This window comes from Rana temporaria, chromosome 2 (assembly GCF_905171775.1).
Source record: "Rana temporaria chromosome 2, aRanTem1.1, whole genome shotgun sequence".
NCBI lineage: Eukaryota > Metazoa > Chordata > Amphibia > Anura > Ranidae > Rana > Rana temporaria.
This window is the reverse complement of record NC_053490.1, coordinates 123,164,603-123,181,464: the sequence shown is the minus strand read 5'-3', so window position 1 is coordinate 123,181,464 and position 16,862 is coordinate 123,164,603. Positions and strand designations below refer to the sequence as shown.

The following is a 16,862-nucleotide window of genomic DNA, read 5'->3' as shown; positions in this document are numbered from 1 at the left end:
CTATGGATCTAGAGATTTATGATGCCCAACCAACAGTCCAGGGACCAAATGTGACTCTTCAAGCATTGCCTAACCATGTAGACCTTATTATATTTGTTCTTTTTATAGTGTAGGGCTCAAATAAAGGTAATTTAAAAAAGAGCCATGGTATTAACCTATGGAGATCACAGAGTCCACAGTTATTATTTCTTTGCAGAGCCCAAAAAAGTAAAATGTTAAAATATAATGACAAGAAAAAAGAAAGATGTCAAGTCTCTGAAGCACTCATAGCTATTTTTGGCACACAACTTCCGGTCATAAAGCCATTGCCTTCAAGTGTTGGAGTCTTTCCTTCTTTCTTCTTTTTACCAGTTAGGCCTCATACACACGATAGGTTAACCAGAGGATAATGTCTACGCATGCTTGGAAGCATTGAACTTAGTTTTTTTCAGCACGTTGTTGTGTTTTACGTCACCGCATTCTGACACGATCGTTTTTTTAACCGATAGTGTGTAGGCACGACGGACCATCAGTCAGCTTCATCGGTTAACCTATAACAACGGTCCTTAAGACCGTTCTCATCGAATGGACTGATCGTGTGTACAAGGCTTTAGAGGTAAATTTTTAACAAATAATATTGAATCAAAATTAGGGACAAGCTCATTCACAACTGAAATTAAATTTTAGCTCCATACTGGGACTTAGAAACTTATATCGCTACACAGCAATATTTTCCCACTGGAGTTCTTGATTTTTTGTGTCTTATACTTGATGCTACTTTTTCTGCAATGTAAAATACATTTAGTAGTAAGGCCCCAGACACACAGGTGTTGAAAATAGACAGTTGGGTTGCATTTTTTAACCAATTTTTCTATCACCTATCAATGCTACTCACAATTGTTAAAACAGGGAATGCATGGAGATGTCCAATTGGCAGTGTTGGCATTGCCTTGCATCATGACAAAGCAAAAGATAATGCTGCCCATGGAGTACGACAGAAGTTGACTGTAAACACCTTCACTCACTTCTATTGAAAAGCACTGCAAGTGAACTGTAAATACATTTTAAATGCAACACGGTTGCAGATTGCCAAAAGCAATCATTTCTATTTTAGCACTGTAAAAAATGTAAAAAAATAAAAATCTCACCGGGCATTGGAAATGCTTGTGCAACATGTCAGAATGCGCGTTAAAAGCGTTAAAATGTGCCCAGAGATGGATGCAGGATTTGCCCCCCACTCTACAGTTGTGGAAAAAGGCTGTTAATGACACTTTGCCATTTAAAAAGCTGATTTACACACACAGGGGGGTCCACACAAAAATATTTCAAAGTATGGGACAGGTGACTAGAGGATGGAGAAATGTGTGTCTGATTCTGCCTCACCCGGAGGGTATTCTACATCAGAAGGCTCTATTGTCCTTTTGAACAAGTGAATGTATATCTGGAGGTGTATGAGTGAACAAAAAAAAAACTCTATGCATATTTCCATATGAAACTGTACTTTTATTGACAAATGTACTTGACTGTCCTGTAATATGTGCTTTGTCTTAATAAAGTTGGTTTTTCCAAGTTAAAAAAAAAAAAAAAACGTTAAAAATGTAACCACTGCATAAACTTAAAGTAAGATCTGTTGTAGCAGTTGTGACAAATGGGCAGAGCCAGGAAATAAGGTGCAGAAATTTTGCTGATGGAAAAGTAGAAAGTGTATTTAAAAATTCCTTACATTTTGTTTACCCTTCGAAACATGGAGATACTATGACTAGTATGCTATAACATAAAAAAAACTACTAATAGGTGCAAGCAATGGGAAAGACAAGATGAACTAAGATACCGTTCTTTCTTGGTATGATGAGAACAATTATCCAATATATTATATTTGTTTTATCTCTGATAGATTTCTATATGAGAAACACGAGCAGTCCAAGCAGGATCTTAAAGGGCTCGAGGAGACTGTTGTAAGTATCTTTTTTTTAAGCTATTGTAATGTTGTTTCTCCTGTCTGTTTGGATTTACTGTCATGTTGTAATATATTTTAAGGCACGTGAACTTCAGACCCTCCACAATCTTCGGAAGCTTTTTGTTCAAGACGTCACATCTCGAGTCAAGAAAGTAAGTTACCTTGTAGCACTTCCCGGACTGGTGATGTATAAAAGATAATTATATATTTTTTATATAATTATAAGTATTCTTATTGTGTTTTTGCATTTCAAATAGAAGTCCTATGAATTACTGTGTGGTTGGATCCATGGGATACTATACAATGTGTTTTTAAGAAGTAGTATTACAGAGTTTATTATATGGAAAGTAGAAGGAATAATATCTTACTGTAGGCATAAAGGTACCAGCATCCCAGCAAATTTGTATTTAAACACACTAGTACTGAAAAATACCACATGCTTGGTATTAATATGGAGCATCACTAGAGTGACAGCTTGTACAGGACATATGGGATCGTACATCCCATTGACACCCATCATACCATAAGAACATACCTGAAATATAAAATAAACACACAACAAAGATTGTGGAAAAGTTTAGGTTGCGGGCCCTTTATTGAGTTTAAAACGATTTTATTATAAGATTAACTTTAACCTTTAATACTGTTGTTAACCAATACCAGACCAACATGCTTAGACACTAAGACTCAAGCAGCAATAGCATATTATACCACCACATAACAGCATACCAACCACTGTCCGCCCACAAAGTGGGCGACATTACCCACATAAAGAGGGACTGCGATGAGGGGAAATAACAAAGGGGAGGGAGGGTGGTAGAGCAGGTCAAAAGATCCAGAAGGATGGCTGAGGAGAGACCAGAGGTGAGTCCAGCTGATAGACCTGAGGAAAATGCTGACTCAGCAGCCAAGTTAAATCTTCTTAGCAGCAGCAGGCAGCTTGCCACCTGAAACACAAAACCGAAAGAACCAGCAAAGCAGCCTCAGAGAGGCATGTAATTAACAATCATCAAAGCCCTCTATTAAGAATAAAATGTATTTATAAAACAAATGGGAGTTAGGGGTGACAATACCATGGGGCCGCTTCTCTATTACATATTTTCGTGGTCCTGACATTCTCCCATCAGATGGGTTTTGTATCCCCATAAACCTGTATAGGAATGCAGGTCAGAAGAAGATCACCACCTGCCAATGTGATTTCAGGAGCATCTCAAACTGATGTCAAACTGATACCATCAACAAAGGCCAAAAGCCAGTTCATACAGGCCCTAAGAGGGTGGGATTTTTTTTTCAATGAAAGATCTGGGAACAGGATCATTTTAAAGTACTATCTAAATTGAAACAAGACATACAAAGGAAGTTATGATTTCCAATGCATGCCTTTGAAGCCTTACTTTCACAAAACCCATTGTACAGTGGCAAAAACATCAAATCCATCACAAACATTTCCAGCCTAGTGGGGTTTATTTGACATGTTTACTGTATTTGGAGCTACTGCCCACAGTAACTCAATTTCTTGCTTTTTTCCCTAGATATGGAAATAGAAAATCTGATAAGTTTCTATGCTGCATTTTCTCCACAAATTTTCATGCTTTATTTTTGTAAATTGGCTTAAGAACCAAAAGAACTGTTGGATGTGACAATAGATTTGTCAGTAAAGTAGACATTTGTAAATGGGCTGTTTTGCTAAATAATCAATTTTTTTTTTTTTTTTTTTAGAGTTCTGAGATGGAACCCGAGGACAGTGGGGGGATTCATTCACAGAAGCAGAAGATTTCCTTTCTTGAGAACAACTTGGAGCAACTTACAAAGGTTCACAAACAGGTAAGTGTGCCCTGTTGGGAAGACATGACTTTATGCATCTGACCATGCTAGACAATAGCTCATTAGAAGCTTGCCTGTGCTGTGACAGTCTAGCTTACTGTACACTGCGTCATCCGCGATCAAGACAGAACAACATTGTGAACCACTTTAAGAGAAGAGATCAAATAATTTCTTTACCTTTTTTGGGGCTTATTTAATAAAGTAGTGAAGTGAGGTGTAAAGTCTAGTAACTCATGGAAACAAATACATTTTTAGTATATTTCAAGAGGCCCTGTTGCCTCATAAGGGCTCATTCACAGGCCTGTACATCATGCAGAATTGCATGTTTTTATGTGCCGAGTAGTAAAAGGTGTTCTGACAGCATCCAGGGGTATGCATCCATCCCTGTACAGATGTAAATGCTTGGATGTGTGGAAAGATCTGTAAAGGTGCTGCATCTGTCAGACTGTCATTTATCTTTGTCAAAAATGGATACCAAATGCGCAACCAAAATAAGAAAGCAAACACAGTGCCATAGTGTGAAAATGTGAAAATATTGACCCAATACTGAAACAATACAAATGGTGCCAACAAAAATAAATTGTGTCCAAATTGCAAACAGCTGATGATAGCTTGCTGTAATCAAAAAGAAGACAAATCTTCATCCAATATTCCAGCCTTTCCGATGGAACACATTTAATAGACAGAGGGGCCGCTTACCGGATCAGATGGACCTCTATTACGGAGATCTTAAGAGCTCAGCAAACCAGGGGTCACTCACGGTTATCCAAGGCAGCTAGTCATCTATCCGATGGCATATCGGTTTTCCTCCAAACTTCCAAGAGTTGCAACTGATCCTATTACAGGCAGTGTCCACTCCCAATAGGATAGCGTGGTGTGCAGGGATATCAAAGAGGAAATTTGTCATTTATCTTTAACAGGCTGCAGCTCAGGGCCTGTGAATCTAGGGTGCATAAACGCAGCTCTTCTGCACACATGTTAATGAGCCTTAAAAAGTAAACAACATTGCTTTGTGTATTGCATGCTTAAACTCAGTTGATGTCAAATTTTTCTGACTTGCAAAGCTAGAGCTTCCGCTAAGAATCTTCAGCATCTGTCACCTCTGGTTGTGTCAGATGCCTGTATCACCCACAGCCCCCTCGCCCCAACCTTCGGCTGGGTAGGGACCCTCTAGGGATGTAGGAGCTGTGGGGTGAAAGTCGCAGTGTGCAACACGGAGGCGCAAGCATCACACACACCCAGAAGTGTCAAATACTATAGATTCTTACAAGCAGCTTTATGTCTGCAAGAAAACAAAGATTAGCTGCAATGGAGTAGATAAAGGAAGTATTACATGTCTTAGACAAAACTATGTTTGTTTTCTTTTTTAATGAGGTGACAGTATCTCAAGTGACCGTAAGCATATCTGAACACAAAAACGAAAATGTAATATAGTGAAAAATTTGGTGTTTAATTTAGTGCAGTGTCATTGCCACATCCTATGAAGAACCTTGGGCCAAATCCTCAAAAGGGATACGCAGGCGGAACTGCTGTTCAGCCTGCGTATTCCTGTGCCTATCTTTGGAACTGATCCTCAGAAGCAGTTTTCCAAAGATAGGCAGAAGATCTGACATCTGTAAGACACTTACACTGTCAGATCTTAGGATGCAGTACCGCATCCGCCGCTGGGGGCATTTTGCGTTGAAATGCCGCTTTGCGTATGCAAATGAGGACTCACGGAGATCCACAAAGCCTTTCAGCTTTGTGTTTTCTGCGTAAGTTTACGTTTGCATACGTAAAATTAGTTCTGCTTTTACAAAGTGTAAACTAGTAACACCTTGTAAAAACAGATCTTTTTTTCGATCGCCGCGATTTTTTTAAAATTTTTAATTTTTTTTTTCGGCGCGTAACTTTTTTTTTACCCGACGCAACTTTATTGTCCCGTCGCAATCCACAAAGCCCGACGTAACGTAATTTCGCACGCTGCCCGTCGGGAAAATGACGTCACGAGCATGCGCAGTATGGCCGGCGCGGGAGCGCGCCTCATTTAAATTGTCATCGCCCCCTGGAGAAGAGGACCGCCTTGCGCCGGGAGAAATTAAGTAACACGGCCTGAAATTTCTAGGTAAGTGCTTTGTGGATCGGGCACTTAGGTAGAAATTTTAAGGCAGTGTAACTTAAATGGGAAAAGATAAGTTAGGCAGTATATTTGAGGATTTGGCCCCTTATCTTTATTGTGTAAACTACTTATCTCATTGGTCTACCATGTAATGGAAATGAACAGAGGCAAACATATCAAAAGTCTAGCCTGTGTGACATCCATGGCTGTCCCGTAAATACAATGGAGGGGGAAACAGACATGAAGGGACAGGAATTGTGCTATTGATATTCTCAGGATTACAGGTGAAAACAGGGGGGGGGGGGATATTCTGAAAAAGAAGAATAATGCAGCCAACATACACTATCTAGAGCTAGTAACTACAACTCAATAAAAAAACTATCCTTGCAGTGACTCCACTCCCCCCACACACACACTACAGGGGTTGAATGTGTGTTTTTGTAGAGGAATAAGGTGTAATACTTACCTTATTCCTTGCTTCAGTAGGGTCCCTCCAGTGGTGCGTCCAGTCCAGCAAAGCTTCCTCTATAAAGCACTATAGGCCACAGTCATACTCCTGCCTCCTTCATGTACTATGCAAGGGTAAAAGCCCTGCTTTGTATGTGATGACACAGAAGTAATGCCCAGAAAGCAGCCTTTTTCTCTCCCCCTAGAAGTAATGCGTATTTAGCCTTTGCAGTGTGAAGGGCCCCACTGGATGTTTTTATTTTTTTCAGCCCTGACTTGGGCTTTAATTGTTTGTTTATGGGTTTAGATACGCTTTAAGTCAGTTCTGTGAATGTCTGATTACTTGCAATGAGATACCCTTTTCTGCACATCAATGTTTACGCTATTGAATAAAGGAGTCCGTGTCTCTTTCATTGTGTAGCATGGAGAGCTAATGGTTCTTAAAAATGCTTGTTCTGCCATTGTTTGAATTCATTCTTCACCATTAGTCTTCCGTGCATGTCTGTAAACTGCGATGGAAAATGGATCTATCTATACTTGTAGAGACCTTAATTTTATTCTATATATCACAATTTGGTAAATCATCTTAAATCATTATAGTTACTTTTTCAGTTGGTTGTTGTAGTATAATCATTATCTGCTGTAGACCCTAGATGATCCTTAAATATAAGTCCAGTTTAAAGCAAAAGTAAACCCATCCGTAAAACGGATTCATTTCCGGCACGTGCCAAAAAAGTAACACTCCCATTGGTTGGGCTCTCAACCAAACTGTCAAATCATCCAATGGCTGGTGTCATAACTGATCACATGTACATCATCATGGCAGTTGTAGATTAAACCGAGGCAAAGATGGCAGCTTCCTTGGCTGAAAACGATAGGGGGTTACTTACACTTTAAGTACTAACCCATACTTGCCCTATCATATATCTTGGCATGTTCCAACTAACATCCAATAAAGACATAGTTATATGTTTTATCTGCGCACATACATATATCCTATTGCCTGTTATATAAATATATAAAGGGAATATGTACTGAGAGAAAAATGGAGGCTACCACTGTTGAGAGCCTTAAAAAATATATTAGTTTCCTGGCTGTCTCTGATAACCCTTTCTTTTATTAAAAAAAAAAAAAAAAGAAACTTACCAAGAGAAAAACATGAGGTTTTCATTGTTCACCTTTCCTCCCTAAAATGTTAGTTGCATTTCTGTCATGCTAACCCTATTTTTTTTAAAGTCTGGTTTACTGACCCAGCATAAGGATACACATACAGGTGAGGGCTTTTTTCATTTTTCTCATCCACATATACATCATGTTCTGAGTCAGAACTAAAACTATATTTTCTGAATCAGTGAACATAAATGAAGCCACCGAATCAGTACGACATCTAGGGAACTAGTATTTTCATAAGGCAAGGTCAGCAATGGCAGTCCCCATAGTTTCTCACTACAAGTTTCCTTTAGAGATTTAAGCTGGTAGCATTAGATCGAAAGAGTACTTGTCCCAAAAATTATGAATTGATGTTTAAACCAATGTCTAATATATACTGAATGTTCATTATATTCTTGTTATAGCATAAAAAAATTGTATGTTATGCATAGTATATATTTAATAGGCATTGGAGGGCAAACTGACATGAGTGTTCACAAGAATCGCTTGTGTATTTGCTTAAGTGCGAGTCAGTATTATATGGAAGGCAAATAATATTTAGGCTTTGTAGCCTATTTTTTCACCAATAAATTGCATTAACATTTACGCTTTGTAAAATTTTCAACATTGCTTTGAAATTATAATCATTTCTGTTGCTGTACTAATGGCATTATTTGGATATCTTTGCATTCTCATTTCTATACAGTGCAGTTGCTATTGAGTTGAAAACTTCATTTTAGGAAGATCTTGTCCTGTAGCAGCACAAATTTTGTTTTTTTGGAAGACATTTAATGATAAGCACAGAGATCATGTCAATGCTAATTATTCCTGAAAGGTAATTAGGGAATTTCCGGTTTTGAACCCCATATTCCAGAAAACAAAAGTGGGGGTAGGAAAATACTTGCAATAATGTGCACGAATCCCTAGCATACAGTACTTGCATATTATGGTCAATTTTCTCTGGACTTGTCCTTTTCTATCAGTGGCTCTCTGCGCTACACCTCACCAGCCACTGGTGTAATTTTCTCAGAAGCTTTTCCTACTGTCTCCATCTTATTCCTTAAGTGATAGACCACCTAGCAATAAACAAGTGTAGCAGGCAGTGTTAGGGCCATGTCACACAGACAATTCTGTTGCTGGCAACATTGCAAACAGCAAAATCATCAAGGAGAGGCGTCTACTTACCTTAATGGAATCTCTCCTATGCTGTCACGGAACCATGACAGATCTTACTAAAAAGGGAATGACATATTACTGGTCCGGGTAGCAAGGTAGTGACTGCCACTGGCACGTTGTTAGAGAAAAGCTTGTGTAACATGGGCTTTAAATAATTCTGTAATAAAAAAAAAAAAAAAAAAAGAAGAGCCGCCTTTTCAGCATAGAGATGTTAACAAATAATTTTGCCGAAGAGTGTACTTTTCTGGATATATTCACCCTCTCTGTTCATAACTAGGGCTGGTCATTTTAAAGGGTCATGCAACCCAAAACTGCCTTACCAGTTTTGGTAGATTGTAGAGCATTAAAATGATAATAAAGTCTTGTTGTTTTTCTATAAAAATAACAAACATTTTATACTTACCTGCCCTGTGCAGTGGTTTTGCACAAAGCAGCCCAGATCCTCCCCTTCTTGGGTCCCTCTTCGGCACTCCTGGTCCCTCCCTCCTGTTGAGTGCCCTCAGAGCAAGCACCTTGTTATGGGGGCACCTGAGCCGAGCCACAGCTCCCTGTTTCCATTCAGACATGGAGCCGTGGCCTGACCCTGCCTCATTGGCTCGCTGACTTTGATTGACAGCAGCGGGAGCCAATGGCGCTTTGCTGCTGTCCCAGCCAATGAGGAGGCAGAGTCCCAGACAGCCAAGTCTCTCGTGCAACATCACTGGATTGAGAGGGTGCTCATGTAAGTATCAGGGGGGCTGCTGCATACAGAAGCCTTTTTATCTTAATGCATAGAATGCATTAAGATAAAAAACCTTCTGCCTTTACAACCACTTTAAACCACCTGAGTTTAACATACCATACCTTATTTCCTGGGTGTGTACATGTTTTGTCTTTTATACAAGGGTGTCTCATTCTCCCTATTTTCATATTAAAATGTTACTAACCCATAACAGCAAAATCTGTCTGTATATGCAGTAAAGCATGCTTGTTATACCCACAGTGGAACCTAAAGGGTTAATCCTCTGCATTGTGCAAAAAGGCTGTCTAATCCTGTCTTCTCTGATCCTCCCCTTTTACTGTCCACAATCCATCTCCTTATAAGACAGAGCTTTTGGAGTCACTCTGCACATGCTCAGTTTCTTTTTTCTTGGGAGGCTGCATGTGAGCCTCACAGGGCCAATCAACACTGTCAAGACAGAGGGTCAGGGGCCCTGCAGCCTTCTAGAACTGTCAGAGTAGAATGAAAACTCCTCCTACACGCTTTAACCAGACACTGATAGAAGCCACAAGATTGCTATATACTGCTGATGAGAAAAGGTATTCAGCAGTTTAGATTTACTAAAATAATTGCATTTCTATGTTCTGTGTACTGTGGGAGACCAGATATAGTGAATGCAGGGTCCTGTGTTTAGTAACACTTTAAAGTATGGAGAATGTTATAGGAGGAGCTGGGACTCACAAATCTTGCTGTTGGTGTACCCAAGATCAGAGGTGTATTTAGGTTTTGTGCTGCCCTAGGCCTGACTAAACTCATGCACCCCCTAATTTAAATAAGACCCACCCTTCCTGTTAAGGACACACCCCTTCCTATTTAAGACACGCCCTGTCATCTGTAAACCACACCCCTTCCTATTTAGGCTCCACCTCTTCCTCTCTGAAGTAGCACACACAATCACACACCATTTACTCCATACTTACATCAATCACATGGCTCTACATACTGTATTATTGCTATTTTCCACCTGGCTTCTGGGTGCTCACTCCGGTGGGAGTAAGCGTTTCTATGCAGAGGTGCAATGTCATGTGGGACTTCACCCAGATGATTGACGTTCTTGAGAAAAACTTCCCCCCGGCGGATAAGGCGCGTCACGAGTTTCCTAAAGTAGCCGAACTGCGAGTCGGCTCTATAGGGCGCTTGCGCAGTAAGCTCTACACGGCTCCTAGTCGGTGAGCAGGCGCCCTATAGAGCCGACTCGCCGTTCGGCTACTTTCGGAAACTCGCCTTATCCGACGGGGGGAAGTTTTTCTCAAGAATGTCAATCATCTGGGCGAAGTCCCACATGACACTGCGCCTCTGCATAGGAACGCCTACTCCCGCGGGAGCGAGTACCCGAAAGCCGGATGGAAAATAGGAATAATATGGCATATAGAGCCAAAAAAAAACACAGCATACTGTACATGTTGGAAGTATTTAGAATGTAATGTTATATACATGTTTTTGCATCAGACATTGTGCAGTATGTATTCACATGTAAAAAAAAGTTTCATACAGCATGATGTCTAACCCACACCCTCCTTTATCTCCCCCCCCCCCCCCCTTTTTATTAACTTTTTTTTTTACATGTGAATACATACAGCATGATGTTTAAGTTTAAATCATCCCCCTCCCTGCTTATTAACTTTTTTTTACATGTGAATACATACAGCCTGTATGTATTCACATGTAAAAAAAAGTTCATAAGCAGGGAGGAGGAATTTGGACTTAGACATCATGCTGTATGTAAAAAAAAAAAGTTAATAAGCGGGGGGGGGGGGGGGGAACTGTTGAATTAGACTTAGAATAATAAGCGGGGGGAGGGTGTGCAGCAGACAGACATCTGTATACAGTTCTGAGCTCTTATCGATGTGTACCTGTTCTGTGAAGCTGCTTGGTCACATCACATCGTGTCCGTCCACATGTCCTCTCTCGCTCCTCCTCCCGTCCCGACCAGATGCTACGATGCCGCGCAGAGGCTGGGAGGCGGAGCATCCCCAAACTAAACAACGTGCATGCCGTGCACCTGATCTACGGGGGGCGGCACTGGCAGTCGCTCCCCACAGTATGCAGCGGTGATACCGTGACAGTCACAGTGACACATACAGAACCGCAGCCAGCCGCGGCAGGCGGCAGCTCCGCGGCAAGGCAAGCAATCTCTGCGGGTGGCTGCCTCACTATTCGGGAAGACGTTTGGGGGGTTTTTCGTGCGGGGGGGCCGCAAAACGCGGCCGCCCCCCGCAAAGTGCCGCCCTAGGCCTAGGCCTTGTCGGCCTAGGCCAAGATACATCTCTGCCCAAGATATATAAAAAGCTAAGGCCTATAACTAGCATATTACTTTTAGGTGGTCTAGTTCTTAAAATGTTTTAATATAGGCAAAATGGTCAAATATCAGCAAAACTGGTGCATGAGAATATAGTTTTAGGAAACGGTGCACCTACAGGTACCCATTTGCTAGTCAATAAACAGTAAATGTCTATGTGGATATTAGCTAGGATATGAGATTACTTTCTGGTGCATGTTCCTTATTTCCTGCTAAAGCGCATGGGAGCTTTTCGTATTATCTAGGAAAGCCTGTCATTGTAGATTACTCCTTGAGTCAGACAGATGTTTGCACAGCTATAGCAATATTTACTCTGTCTGTTGACGTGGTACATGCATAATTGTTTAGTTAATGTTTCAAAGATTCTATAATATGGTCTGATATTTGACTTGCACCCAGGTGTAAAAATACTAATTATTAATGTACTATGCTGAGTAGGTAACTTAGAACAAGAAAGGTTTTACTATAATTTGTGGCTTTTGTAGTTCCATTTTTGCTAATTCATAGCAGCTTACAAGGATTTTTGCAGTTTTGTGAACATGCCAACTCACACTTGTTTATTGATAGTTTTATAGTGAATATTTCACTCTGTAGGTTGTTAATTGAGTGTACTTCTGTGAATGGAGCATTGCTGCTCAAAATATCCTAATTACTTATGAGCCCCTTATACTGTATACAGGCATACCCCACTTTTAAGTACACAACGGGACCAGAGCATGTATGTAAAACGAAAATGTACTTAAAGTGAAACAATACCCTTTTTCACTTCTAGGGTGTAGTGGGGGGTCAGGGGCTGTAGTGGGGGTGTCAGAAGCTGTAGTTGAGGTCTCAGGGGCTGTAGTGGGGGTGTCAAAGGCACACTGGAACAGGGTGGGGTATGCTCTCGGAGCTTCAGCTCCTTCTACTGCGGCTGCAAAATGTCCGTACAGTACTTGTAAGGCACTTTACATACACTCGCAGGTATGTCCTTACTCGCGAGTGTATGTAAAGTGAGTGTACTTAAAGCGGGGTATGCCTGTACTGTACACTGCAAAAAAAATGTGCATGTTTCTTTGCAGATTGATGAGTTCTTGTGTTCTTTTGAAATTTAAAAAAGGCCATTGCTGTTACTTAGGGGGTATCTGCTCTAATCACAAAATCTGTCATAGTGAGTGTGGCAGGCGCAGCACTATAAAGTGCCTCATGCGCTGTGGCATTAGAAGAATTGTGTTATCTCTGACTTTTCAGTCCAACAAGACTGTATGTTACTCTGAAATTCCTCTATTGCCGTTCTATGGAAGCAGTAAGGTTTAAAGAGCACACCAAATGCTTAAAATAACTTCTTTATTAACTTCACTTTTCTTCATAGATAACACTGCTGCTTTGCAGCAGACAGTCCATGTACAAACACGTGTTGAATAAGTATCACAAAATGGCGGTTCAAATATTCAATCTTGTCATTCAACATAAAATGGTGGATATATTTCTTTCTTCAGTATTTTTACTCTCTCTCTCTGTAAGTTATCTGAGCATTCTCGGATTTCTCTGAAAGGTATAACTGTGGTTTGCAACTTGGTTTGCAGGGTTGCTTTAGTTCGGTTAGCTTGTTAAAGTGGATGGATGGATGTGATTTAGTTCGGTGGAACTACAGTTAGGGCGGTTAGATGACTTTGTTTGATGGAACTACAAGTGAACACACAACTAGATCAGTATACAGTTCTGATCACACTATTTACAATAAGAACATATATAACTGTGTAACATACCTATTTAGGCCCTTGCTTCCATAAAACTGAACTCTGTATGTCTGCTCTGCTCTCTGTCTTCATGTGGAATGAATTTGCAGCACATGTACAGTATTAGGAACCTCCCAGACAGAATGGATGCAAAGGTAGCTGTGATAGGTCAAAGACTCCTGATGAGTCACAAAAGCTTAACTCTATGCTTTCTGGTATGAATTCTACTGTGTAATTTGAGATTACCTTCACTGTCATATAAATAAACGATTCTTAAAGGCATATTTTTTCTTTTGCTTCTGTGAACACAACATACAACTATTATATGACATTCAAGCATAAAATCACAGTGAATAACTTTGCTTTTGTCTCTCACATATAAACATGTGCATTACATTTAGGTTCTTAGCAGGTTTAGCTGTATATACATGTAGGTTATATTAGCTACCTAGGACAGGTTCTAGATGGCCAGCTACAGTGAGGACATTTACTTCATATTGGTGTCCCTCTAGATGTGTGGTACCTTTAAAAGATTCTCACCAAGTTTCCCATCCAAGGTCAGTGGATGCCAGACCTTTACCTTCTGCAAAAAGTTGAAAGACAACCTCACATTCTGAGAATTTATTTTCTGGGGATGCTCTGCATATACTGTTTCGTATTGTCATGGTTGTGAGGAAGCTGTTACATACATTATATTACCATTACTATTATGTCTTTATAGACCTTACTGTGTGCACTGGTGCAAAGTCATGTTGGAACAAGAAAGGGCCATCCCTAAACTGTTCCCACGAAGTTGGGAACATGAAATTGTCAAAAAAATCTTGGTATGCTGACACCTTAGGAGTTCCCTTCACCAGAATTAAGGGGCCAAGCCCAAGCCTTGGAAGACAACCCCATAATTCCCCTCCAGCAAATGATTTGTACCAGTGCACAAAGCAAGGTCCATAAAGACATGGATGAGCGAGTTTAGGGTGGAGGAACTTGACTGGCCTGTAGAGAGTATAGTGATAGTGTGGGAGTATTTATTTACTATTTTCATAGTATATATAAGCAATCTATCTATACTTTTCCAAACCAAGTTTCAGGTTTTGGATAATGGATGTAAATAATATCAGAATGCACTATGTAGGAGTAGAGCTTAGACAGAATGGTTTACTTGCTAAAACTGGAGAGTGCAAATTCAGGCTCACTTCTGCATAGAAACCAATAAGCTTCCAGATGTTATTGCCAAACTTTATTTAAAAAAGATGAGGTTAGAAGGTGGTTGGCTACCACACACAGCTGCACCAGATTCTGAGTGCACCTGTTTTACTAAATCTTCCCCAAAGTTTGTATTTATGGTATTTTTGGGAGGACAACATGGTGTCAATAACAGTGTCACCCATCCATCCTAGAGGTTAAATCTGATGGTCAGAGGTCATATTTTCTTAGAGAATTCTAGAGACTTTTGAAGATATTCTGCTTATTGCCTGACTGTCATACTGTCCCTCACAGTTCATTACTTTTAGTCTCTAACACAAAATAAGTGACTTTCCTGGTATACAGTACAAATTACTAATATGCTAATGATTTGAAAAGTATTGACATCAGTTGGTCAGCATAACAGCTAACTAGTAATTTCAGAAGAAGAAGGGAAGTGACAGGCTCCATAGTTCTGTTAGGACAGGTCTATTTTAAATCCTTCAACAAATGATGTTTAAAGTAAAAACAGGGCCGCTTCACCTAGCTTTACACTTCAGTAAATTAAGCCAATTGTTTTGTGATTGATGTGCATTTACCAGAAACCAAAGCAGACCAGATGAATACACCATCACATCACATAATTATATATGCATAGAAGCTTAAGACCCAGCTTACCATCTAGCCATTTCTCTGGTGCAAACACTTGGTTTGAGACGCGTGCCAAACCGATGAACATGTTAAAGATGGTCTGCACACAGGATATCCATTGACCTTTTAGAATGAAACCTTGGACTTGTCCACTTGTATATGATAATGTCAGCTGGAGCTAGGTAAACAGGATTATTTTTTTAACACAAAACCTGAGAAATAAAAGGAAATCATTTTAGGAATTTTACTTTTTTTAGTCTCACCATAAGTAAGAATACATATAACCTCCATACATTCCTTACATACTTTGTGCACAGTGAGCCAGTGAGCTAAATACAGGAGCAGTGAGTAAAGACTCTAAAAAGTCATATCTGCTAATTGAATACTGTATTAGGAATAGATTTTTGGCAGTTTTAGAAAATTACATCTAGTTACAAACCGAAATGGAAAGGTGATTCAATTACATAATAATTTTAGAAGCAAACACATGATTATTCTGAAGTTTATATTTTAAGTTAATTTAATAAATACTACTGTAGCACATCGTAGCGAGCACATTGTTTATCTTAATATACTCTGGCTATGTTTTAATATAATGTAATTCTACTAGTTCCCAGAATTGCCAGGAATAATTTAAATTGGGTGAAATGACTGAAAGGTTTCCCCACCTGCCTTCTAGGTGCTTTTTACAATAAAAGAAATAATCATTTTTCATCCACAGATTGATATACAAATATATCCTTAAAGTGGCTGTTGAAGGAGAAGTTAAAATATACATATTCTAAAATTACATAGGCTAACTGGAGACTCTTGTCTTAATAGAGTTGTTCCTTTTTTAGTAGACTTGTTTTATCTTTATATAAAGTACTATGTATACTATTTTGAATAAATTGATAGTCGTTTTATATGATGTTTGAACATAGGGCTCTCAGCTCAAACCTACAAGAGACAGAATTATTTCCTACACCTCAGCAGTTTGCTTGGAGTATGCCAGCTCCACCTTTAGTGACAGAGTCAAAGGCTTTTATCTGCTTGTGCAGCTTTTCTGATCAAATGTCTTATACAGTCCAAGGAATATCATTCTACTTGCTTCTTTAATAGCTTTTATGAACCTTTTCCATCTTTCACCTCAATAGAAATTCAATGAATAATTGAATTTATATTGTTCTATCTACCAAGCATCCTCTGCATCTTTATTTTTAAGTGCCATCTCACCCTGTGTTCATTTTTTTTCTATTCATTCCATGTTCTTTTTTCTTTTTCTTTTTTGGTTTGCATGTTGCATTTGTGCAGAAAAGCAAACTCTTTTCAATGACTCCCATTTGTATCCCCATTCCCTCCTTGCTGCCTTCCATTTAGCTGGATGACTGGGTATCCAAGGTACTGAAAGATATTAATGCAGAGATGTTTGCCTAACTCCAGGTCTGCTGGTGTCTGTTCACTCAGCCCTATGTGTGTCCAATTCTCCTCTTCTGCATTAAGCAGTAATCTTGTTCTCAAAGATAATTCATAGACTAATGCCTTGACTCTACGTCTACTTCTAGAACTGATGCTAACATTAAATGTTAAAGCAGCCCCATATAATAAGAGACAATATATAGTACCAAGGACTGGTTGTACAAAACATG

The 16,862-nt window shown here is 39.6% G+C and overlaps 1 protein-coding gene across 5 annotated transcripts in view; it reads left to right on the top strand.

The window, feature by feature from the left end:
• Nucleotides 1-16,862, top strand: part of KIF5A (kinesin family member 5A) — a 209,854-nt gene that overhangs the window by 162,922 nt on the left and 30,070 nt on the right. For 3 of the 5 annotated variants that reach the window (XM_040340905.1, XM_040340904.1, XM_040340907.1), the window contains exons 21-24: nt 1,874-1,934; nt 2,017-2,088; nt 3,656-3,760; nt 16,594-16,614. In XM_040340905.1, the coding sequence (XP_040196839.1) occupies nt 1,874-1,934; nt 2,017-2,088; nt 3,656-3,760; nt 16,594-16,614 (259 nt within the window). The remainder of the gene's footprint in view (nt 1-1,873; nt 1,935-2,016; nt 2,089-3,655; nt 3,761-16,593; nt 16,615-16,862) is intronic. The other 2 variants (XM_040340906.1, XM_040340908.1) reach the window with 1 other exon arrangement.